Source organism: Phyllostomus discolor, chromosome 8 (assembly GCF_004126475.2).
Source record: "Phyllostomus discolor isolate MPI-MPIP mPhyDis1 chromosome 8, mPhyDis1.pri.v3, whole genome shotgun sequence".
In the NCBI taxonomy this organism is placed as follows: domain Eukaryota; kingdom Metazoa; phylum Chordata; class Mammalia; order Chiroptera; family Phyllostomidae; genus Phyllostomus; species Phyllostomus discolor.
The window spans coordinates 71136748-71146853 of NC_040910.2; the positions used below are offsets into that span (position 1 = coordinate 71136748).

The window sequence follows — 10106 nt, forward strand, 5'->3', positions numbered from 1 at the left end:
CAGGGATTTCCCACAGGAGGAAGCCCGCCTCCTAGGTAAATGAGGCTGCTTCTGCTGGACCTTGGGCAGAGGATTGATTTTTTTCCTTGGCAGTTTGCCTTTCCATCCTCTGTTCATGCCTTGGGATTGGAGGCATGTGGGTCCCCACTCCCAAGCCTGTATGCCGCCCTGGAATTCCAGATATCCTGCACCCACTCCCCAATGCCCAGACCCCCCTTCCCAGGACTCTTGGCTACCCTGAGGAGGTCCCCTAAACCCCAAATGAAAAAGAGCAACCATGGCTTATTCTCTTTAATTTCCATGTATCTACATTCTGTCACAATAATAATAAAAATAATATCTGTTTTAAAAATCCACAGGAATTATCAGGAGAGGAGCTTGTCTTGGACTCTTAGCCCTCACAGTCTCTCCAGTATCCAGCCCCTCTTAGTGCCCTCGAGGGGTACTGGGGACCCATTCTCACCCAGAGTATAGTAAACACAGTGTCCCAGAGGGCTGCGGCCAGGGTGGGGAGTCAGGATGTAACTGGGGCATCAAAAATCGGGTTCAGGAGCTAGTAAGGTGGAAAACCAGAGTTGGGGGGAGGAGTTGTCAGACGTGAACAGGAATATTTATGTGGCATGGAAAACACGTGCACAAGCCCTGGCAGCCTACCCAGGGAGAGGCAGGTCTGAGGGGAGGAGCAGCTCAGGGTGGGGCAGAGGGGACTGGGGTGCTCAGAGAGTTGTGGGGAACCAGTGACCTGGGAAAACCATCATGAGGCCAGGGCCCCTCAGTGAACTTGGAAGAGTCCAAAGTAGGTAAGGAAAGGGGCAGCCTTGAGATTGGCCCAGGGGAGCGTACGGATCCGTAAGGAGGACCCTGGCCTCAGGGGCAACAGCCCAGACACTTGGCAGAAACGGAGCTGGGACCCAGGGGAACTTGCTGCGGTGGCAGAGAACTCTTCCAGGCATCGCAGGGCCAGCGTGCCATCCACTAGCAAGTCCAGTTTCAGGTAGACAGCCTTTCCCTCGTCAAAGTGCACCTGGGGGGCAGGGAGAGGGTGGTGGAGTCCAGAACACTGCTTGCCCTCGTCTCAAGTTCACATTTCCTTAGAGACCCAAATATCTTCTCCAGCCCAGACCCCAAACTCCTCCTCTCCGCCCTCTAAACCAAACCCTTCTCCCTCAGTTTCTGCTTTATCCATGGTGCCAGCTGGGGCTTACCTGACAGTACAGGTAGTAGAGCCCAGCCCGGGTGACTATAAATCCCCTGCTCTGGCGGTCATAGCGAAGTGGGTTGGAGCTGTTGATTTTGGCCTCCTCCCAGCCACTCACCGTCCCGTCCACACCTGAACGTGGATGTTCAAAGACAGGAGAAAGTCCCTTCACAGGACTTTCACACATTCCCTAGACACTCATTTCACTTATAAACCTTTAGGGCCCACCTTACCCAGAAGATATATAAATGGCCCGGGACAAGGGTGGATCCATGGCCATTGGAGCCCACAGTGTAACGGGAAGTTATGTGAGGAAGTCCAACATATGTGACCAGAACCATACACAGCAAGTTGTCACCAGCCACTTCTGGGGGGAAGAGTAGGACTGAAGGAGAAGTGTGGGGGCTTTCATACTTCGTGTCTATAGTGTTTGTCTCCTTTACTTTCAGAATGCATACATACATTACTTGAATCCCTCATTATTTGGATATTAAAATAAAAGAATAAAATGGTACCCAAATGTTCATCAACTGGTTAAAGAGTAAGGAAAATTCTCCTACAACCACACAATGGCATATTATTCAGTCTTGAAAAGAAATGTCACGAACTGTGAAAACACTATGCTAAGTGCTTTCAGTCATAAAAGACAACACAGTATATGATTTCCAGGAAGTGTCCAAATAAACAAATATAGAGAGACAGAAAGTAGATTAATGGTTGCTTAGAGCTGGAAGGGGGAGGAGGTCAGAGAAATAGGGGGTAATGGCTACAGGGTACAGGCTTTCTTTCTGAGGAGATGAAAATGTTCTAAAGCTACTGTTATGAGGGCCGCACAACTGTGTGAATACATGAAAACCATTTAAGTGTATATTTTAAATGGGCGAATTCTGTGGTATGTGAGAACAGCTTTATCTCACTAAAGCTGTTACAAAAAATATAGAGCTAGGATAATATGAAACTGCAAAGAAGATAAATAATAAAATGAGAGAACAGGACCTCAAATGGCTTCCCAGGTTCCCATAGCCACCCCGTCCATCTCTCCACTCGGATCTCTCACATGCCTCCAATTCACAAGCATCTACCCACTCTGGCCTTCTTTCTGTTCCTGCTGAAAACCAAGTTCCTCATCCCTGCAGGGCTTTGTACTGTTTTCCCCTCTTCTCAGAACACTGTGCCCTGCCTGGCACCTTCTGTCAGTCAGGTATCAACTCATCTGAGAGGCCTTCCCAGGTCACCTAGTTTAAAATAGCCAGACCCAGCCCTGGCCTGGGTGGCTCAGCTGATGGGAGCACCATGCCATACACCAGAGGTTGCAGGTTCCCTTCAGGTCAGGGCACCTGCCTAGGTTGTGGGTTTGATCCCAGGTTCTCAGTCGGGGTGGGTAAGGGAGGCAACCAATCGGTGTTTCTTTCTCTCTTTCCCTACCCTTCCTCTCTCTGTAAAATCAATAAAACATATCCTCGGGTGGGGATATTTTTAAATAATAATAAAAAATAAAATAAAATAGCCAGACCCAGCCCTGCCACTGTTAATCTCTTCACTACATCACCCTGTTTCCTAGTGTAGCAGTCACCAACATGGGAACTCATCTGGTTCATTTATGTATGTGGTGGTTTGGGGTCTGTGTCCCAAAAGAGGGCAGGGACAATGGTCCTGTTCACCACTCTATCCTTGCAACTGGACCTTGGCCTGCTCTGAGTGGGTACACAGCAAACACAGGTGGGAAGATCGAGGGAAGGAGGTGCACTGGCCAACGGCTCTCTATTGGGGTCCATCGGCCACTCTCCTGGACCTCACTGGCTGCCTCTGTAGACTCAGCAGCTGCCCTCCTCAATCACTCATACTCTGCAAGCCCAGGGCCTCATCCTTATTACTCTCTCAAGGAAAATGTAATGCTCTCTAGGCATGTTCATCCTCACCTATGGGTTACCAAGGCCTTTACCCTGCAGGCTCTGATCCAGTCTCCAGCCCTGCCCCTTCTTGCCCTGCCAACTATGTCCACCTAAATAGCCCCAGGCACATCAATCTCATCTCAACCAAAACTGAGCTTGCCCCACCCCCTAAACTTGCTCTGTTGTCTGCATTCCACATTGGGCTCATGGTTCTACCTCCCACCAGGTACCATGCCTCCTTCTCCTTCACCAACTTTATTTACCCATCACTACCAGCTCCTAGCAACCTTGCCACCCATCTCCCTTCCAGTCTGGCCCCTGCCACTCCTCCCTGAGACTCTTCTCAGCCTCTCCTCTTTAACCCCGTTTCCAGCCTTGCTTGCTCACATAAACCATGTCCAGTATACAAGCACACTGGAACTTGGTCCAAATCCCAGTTCCACCACTTAGCATTATCACGACCTCAGACAAGTTAAGTAACCTCCATCTATACAATGATCAGAATATCTTCCTGTTAGGACTAAGATTGTACTCTCGATAAATGTTAGCTAAGATTCATGTAGTATTCCTTATCACTAAAAGGATCAAACTTTTCCTTGGTTCACATCCCCCTCTAAAGCTGTAATGGGAACTTATGTGAAGAAGTCTGACATATGTGACCAGAACCGCACACAGCAAGCTGTCACCAGCCATTTTTCTGTTCCTTTTATGGAGAAATATCTGGAAAGGATGGTCACTGTCTCCAATTCCTATTTCAGATTTTCTCTTAACCCAGTCCATGCTGACTTTCGTCCTAATATATGCCACAGAAACAACCCTTGTCAAGGTCACCAGTTGACTTTTAATATTAGCAAACCCAGCAGTCATTTCTCTGTTCTCATCTCATGTGACCTGTCAGCTGCATTCAACACAGACAGCCACATCCTTCTTGAAACTCTGTCTTATCTTAGGTTCCATGACACTACCCTCCCCGGGTTTTTTCCCCTCTCTCTGGCTGCTTCTCAGTCTTTCATGGGTTTTCCTCCTGTGCTCCACTTCTAGATGCCCAAGAGCCTCAGGGCTTCTCTGGTGGGGCCCTTCTTTCCACTGGTGTTTCATCCAGTCCTGCAGCTTTAAACACCATCCAGATGGTGATGACTCCTGACTTTTTTGGTTCTGACCTAGGCTGAGCTTGTCTACTATGTCCAGACATCTATTTGTGGAGCTCACTTTTTATTATTACCTATCTGCTTGTTTATTATCAGATCTCAGTTTTAATTATTAATTTACACACCTCTCAACACATTTCTTCCCTGGGGTACCCTATTTTAGCAAACAGCATAATTATTCCCAAAGATGCCCAACTTAAAAATCTAGAAGTCATTTTTGATTCCTCCCTTTCCCTTATCCTACATATCCAACCCACAAGCATGCCCTGTCTTCAGGCCACATTCTGAATCTACCTACTTCTCTCTATCTCAGTTGCCAACCTCCTTGACCAGGTCACCTTCACGTCTTGTCTCCTGGCCTGTCACATGGAAGGGCACTCCAGGTCAGGGAACTGTATGTGCAAAGTCCAGAAGAGGCATATTGGTGGGGGAGGGGAGTCAGCCCAACAAGTGTGGAGCATGCATAAGGATGTGCAGGGAAAGGAGGTTGGGACCATGGCAGCCTAGAAGCCAAGCAGAGAAGCAAGGGGATAATGGAAATGAGTTTTGCAGGGCTTCGCTTGGCAGTACAGGTGGGACAGGGTAGAGGGTGGGAGAATCTGGAATGGGAAAAGGATTAGAGATTGGGTTTCAGGTTCTGATGTCGGTGGTGCTGAAGTAGGGGTAGGGTAGGGATGGAAAAGAAAAGTAGAGACCAGAAGCATTTTGAGAAAAATGACCACAGCATGAAGAGTCAGAGTATATGGAGGGAAAAGAAGAAAAAAAAAATCAAAGGTGCTTCTTGAAGAAGAGTGAGGGCTGAAGAAGAAGCTGGCCTGGTGGTTTGGTGGGGGAATCTGCCTAGGTTCTGGGTGGGGAAGGGGTCCCCCTGGAGTCCCATGCCTGTGTCACAGAGAAAGTCCAAGTTTGCGAGTTGAGAGAACTGAACTCTGAGGACTTTCCTGGACTGGATTCCAAGGTTCTGAGGCTGAAGGCAGGGATGAGGGTGGTCAAAGTTTTGAGGGGCCCCTTTTCTAGGAGGCCAGTGCTGTGGGGGTCAGGGAAAAGCTCAGAGGTGGGGATAGGTCTCACCCACCCGCTTGTATGCCGTCCTGTCCGAGCTGTGGGTGAACTGTAAAACATAGGAAAGGGGTGGTGAGACCTGCCCTGCCCCTCTGCCACCCATCCCTGGGCATGGCTCACCCATTACCCACCTTCATAGTGGGCTGCGATCACTCGGCGAGCCCGAGTTTTCCGGTCTCTAGGTGCTGAAAATCAAGGAAACACAGATGGGCAAAGCAGGCCACCACATGTGTTGGGGATCAGGAACTACTCCCCCAGCCTCAGTCCCCTCTGAGGACCCTGGCACCCTTATTCACGTCCAGACTCAAAACCTCAGGCCTTATCTTCCTACATAAGTAGAGTGACTGTAATTTATTGTTCAACTTGGGATGATTCTAAGAGAAAAGGGGGTGTTATTAATAATCACACTGAGCCCTGATGGTTATGACTCAGTGGGTTGGGTGTCGTCCCACAAACCGAAAGGTCACTGGTCAGGGCACGTGTCTGGGTTGTGGGCCAGGTTCCCATTTGGGGGCAAGTGAAAGGCAACCGATTGATGTTTCTCTCCCTCTCTTTCTCCCTCCCTTCCTAAAAATAAATAAAATAATAATAATAATAATAATAGCAATCATCCTGAGATAGCAGTCCTAAGCTAGGAGAGTCCTTCATACACTGGATACACGGTCACATGGTTACCCCATTCATGAGCTTTTTTGCTGATTGGAGCCCAGGTCTCTGAGTACCCCCACCTTGCCTACATCCTGACTCTGAATCCCCCCTTTATTCTCTGTGTCTCAGTTTCTCCATCCATAGTGAGAATAATGGTTTTTGATCTGCCCACTTCATGGGGCTATTATAATGAACAAAAGCAATAATGAATCCAGAAGCTACCACAGACCAGCCACTATGTCCCTAAAGCTGGGATAAAGGGATGCTCACCATTTCTGCGACGCCGAACCAATTGTTTCAGGAAAGGCCCTGGATCCTGGCTCTCCTCTGACAGGGGACTCAGTTCCTAGGGGAATTGAGGGCGGGGCTAAATCAGAGTCTCACTACGGATTCCCAAAAACATGAACTGAGACTGACAGGGGCCATTAGGAGAGCCAAGACAGGCGCAGAAGTCTTAGGGGACAGAGCCCCCAGCCAAGTGTGGCTGAGGCCAGGTTCCTGGGGTCAGGTCTCAGCCCTCACCCCTTCCAGAGACCAGCCACACTTCCCCACCTCACAACCAGCACAGACCTCACAACCAGCACACCTCACAACCAGCATGCAATTGGCACATTGCACACATGCCCACACCCAGTCAGAATGCACAGAGGGCACACGCCCTGCACACACAACCAGCATCCCTCTTCCACAGCAGGTTACGAAATCTCACACTCCCACTTGGCCCTCAGCCAATAACACTTGGTATGCAGGTGACACAAACCTCTTACACACAGTTGTCACCCTTTCTCTCCCACGAATGGCTGACACAGCCAGGGCACTTCCTGCATCCTCAGCTCACACGCACTTCACACGTCCAGCAGCCTGCAGTCAAGCATCCACATCAACTCACCAGAGGGTCCTGGTCCTCTTCTGCTACCAGTTCCCGCTGGGAAGGCTCCTGCTGGGAAGAAGGTAGTGTCACTCTGTCCTCCACCTGACATCTCACCCTCCACCCATCTTCCTGGCCCCTTGCCCTCAGTCCACCAGCCTCATCAACTGCTTCTTAGATTTTGTTCCTAATCTACCCAGGGAGGGGTGTGCAGCAGGGCCTCACCTGGGCAGACCACGATGCTCGGCTCCCCAGGCTGACCACGGCCAGCAGGAGGCCAAGGCAGGCCAGCACCAGGCCAGGCCCAGCATGAGTGGGGCCAGCAGGGCGGTGCCCGGCTCCCCCCTGCGCCCCCTCTGCCTCTGGCTCCGACGGGCAGCCATGGGGGCGGGGGCTGTGCCTGCCTCACCGCCCCCCCATCCCGGGACCCAAGGGATCGGGGGAGGGGGAGCCGGCGGGCGGGATCAGGCTGTGGAGAGGGAGGGGCAAGGGAAACCAGGCGGGAGGGCGGGGATGAGGACAGGAAACCGGACACTGTTTGTGTGATTAAACTCAGAACCCGTGGAGCGCTCTGCAACCGAGCGAGTGCGCGCCTCCTGTGTATCCCCAAAGAGCGATTCCCCGCGAAGAGGACACACATCGCCTGGGCGTGTAAAAGCAGGGGCGACCTTGAGTGTGCAGTCAATGGCTCTCCACGCAGACCTCCAGAGAGAGGAAGAAAGGCAGAAATAAGCAGAAATTCCACCCAAGTTCGTACGCGGGTGGTCAGGCTGCGAGACCCCTGCAAACTCCTGTGATCTAGTCCTGCCCAAACAAAATGATTGATTTAGGGCTCCCAGACCAACGTAACTAGGCAGTGTGTGGCTGGTCTTATTATTCCCTCAGTCAACATGGTGAGGACCAAGACACATTTGGATTTTATCAGCTGCACCTAAAGACAGCGCTGTCCTGCAAGTAACTGGGAAGGAGACCGAGGACGTCACTAACACGGGTCGTGTTTTTACTTCTTTCGGCAAATCAATTGGTGGTTGATTTCAACTTCAGAGGCTTGCAGTTTGATTAAACTTCTCTAAGAATGCCAGATTTCCCCCTCACCACCGCCACCACTAAACCCCAGTGTGTTCTCCAAAGGCACTTACCTGGAAACACAAGGGCCCCTTCAGCTACTAATAGGGCTTACAGGGCTTACTGAGCTCAAGGTGGAGCTACATGAGCTCTATAAAGGAATTTAGGAAAAGCTGGACCCTATTTTTTGCCATGGAAACACTTGTAAACAGTAAGGCCCTCACAAGTTCATTTCACCTGTGCTGTTAGAGAGAGATGCAGTGGGGAGAGAGAGGGAGAGGGAGAGAGGCCTGGTTTTGCTGCCCCACTTCTTCGTGCAGTCACTGGTTGCTCCCCATCCCTGCAGCCTTGGCACCTCATTGGGAGGGCGCTCCAACCACAGCTGAGCTAACCAGCCAGGGCCAGACCATCTTTGCTAATGAGGATATTAACTGCCTGCGTTCCCTTTATTTCTTTCTAGTTGTCACAGCTGATAATGATTTATTTGGCTACTGTCTACCCAACTACACTGTAAAATGTAAAATGACATATTTCTTGGTTCATGTGCTTATTGTCTGCCTCTAGAATGTAAACTCTTTGATGACATTATTTATTACTATATTGTCGGCACCTCATCAGATCTGAGCTCTGGCAAACAGCACTAGAACAACCTGTTGATAAGACAAAGTTTATTTCTTATCCCTTAACAGTCTGGCAATGCCTCCTAGGGAGATGGGCAAGGCCGCATTTATGGAGACTGAAGTTTGGTTTAAGACAGGTCTTCCCATCACTATGCTAAACTAATCCCATCACACCTAAAACTAATGAAGAGCAATACTGAATATAAACTCTAATTGAAAGAAAAAAGAGACAGGTCTTTCCAATCTGGGTAAGAGTACCTGAATGGGGAGTTGTTTAGGGTTGCTTAAGTGTTTATAGTGTAGTCATTTAGAATGAACACAGAAAAATGAAGGTTTCGAGGTGAGGCATCCAGTCTTATGGTGAAACTGTCAGTGGACGCTGTCTGTTGAAGAGCTGGTGGGTCTTTCAGGAAGTTCCCGGAATAAGTAATAAAGTTAATTTTCAATATTCATCTTAAATGTAAAAGCTTCCGAATAATAGTTGTGCCAATGAAGACCGTGGAATAGTCATGTTAATATAGATGTGACTTGTGTGAGTATACATAGGTTTCAGTTCTGAACCTACTGCAGTGCCTTGGATGTAATAGATGTTTAAGAGACACTTGTTAGTTGATTGAATTGAAAGCTCCAAGGGGACAAGGGACTAATACATCTTTTCCTCTGTTTATATTCCATGCCTAGTGCAGTGTCTGCAAAACAAGGAGCACTCAATAAATATTTCTTTCTTTTTTTATATATGTTTTACCAATCCACTTTTATTTATTGTTTTTCAATAAATTTAAATCCTTTAGGGGTACAGCATTATACGGATTCCATGACCAACGGCCTTAGCAGGAAGGTTGCTTCAGAATTGGACGCGAACCATCCACTGTTTCTGGGAGCACAAGTTTCCTTTCCCCAGGTCACTCTGGTTTTGTTCGGTTTGCCACCAGGCATTGCTGTGTTGTTCTTTTTCTTGTACACATAAACACATCACTTGCCTAGATTAGAATGCAGTGTCATCTTGACAATAAACACCTTAAATTTTCAGAAGAGCTGTGTGCTCCCCCAGGTTCCAGAGACCCTGCTGATAGCCAGCAAAAATGGCCTGGGAACACAGCCTTTCAGACAGATATATCTGTGTGTGTTTTTTAAGGTTTTATTTATTTATTTTTAGAGAGAGAGGAAGAGAGGGGAAGGAAGAGAGGGAGGGAACCATCAATGTGTGGTTGCCTCTCACATGGCCCCCACTGGGGACCTGGCCTGCAACCCAGGCATGTGCCCTGACTGGGAATCGAACTGGTGACCCCCTAGTTAGCAGGGGGCTAACTGAGCTACACCAGTCAGGGCCATATTTGTTGTTGGGAAGTTCCTGTTCCCTCCTGACAGGCCTCCACAGGCTCCTGGATGGCAGAAAGAGATCATTAAATATTCTTGAATGAGTGAATGAATGCATGAATGGATTCTAGTCATTGGCATTTTTTTTAAAGATTTTTACTATTTTTAGATTTTATTTATTTATTTTTAGAGATGGAGGGAAGGGAGAAAGAGAGAGAGAGAAATATCAATGTGTGGTTGCTGGGGGTTATGGCCTGCAACCCAGGCATGTGCCCTGACTGGGAATCG

The 10106-nt window shown here is 48.9% G+C and overlaps 1 protein-coding gene across 1 annotated transcript; it reads right to left on the reverse strand.

Annotated features, from left to right (window-relative positions):
* Positions 1 to 276: 276 nt before the first annotated feature.
* Positions 277 to 7214, reverse strand: TNFSF12 (TNF superfamily member 12). Its single transcript, XM_028534340.2, is given in 8 exon segments — positions 277 to 1024; positions 1206 to 1330; positions 5314 to 5349; positions 5432 to 5485; positions 6219 to 6294; positions 6838 to 6885; positions 7042 to 7118; positions 7121 to 7214. Coding segments are annotated over 8 exon segments (747 nt in total). The 5' UTR covers positions 7200 to 7214; the 3' UTR covers positions 277 to 772.
* Positions 7215 to 10106: the final 2892 nt, after the last annotated feature.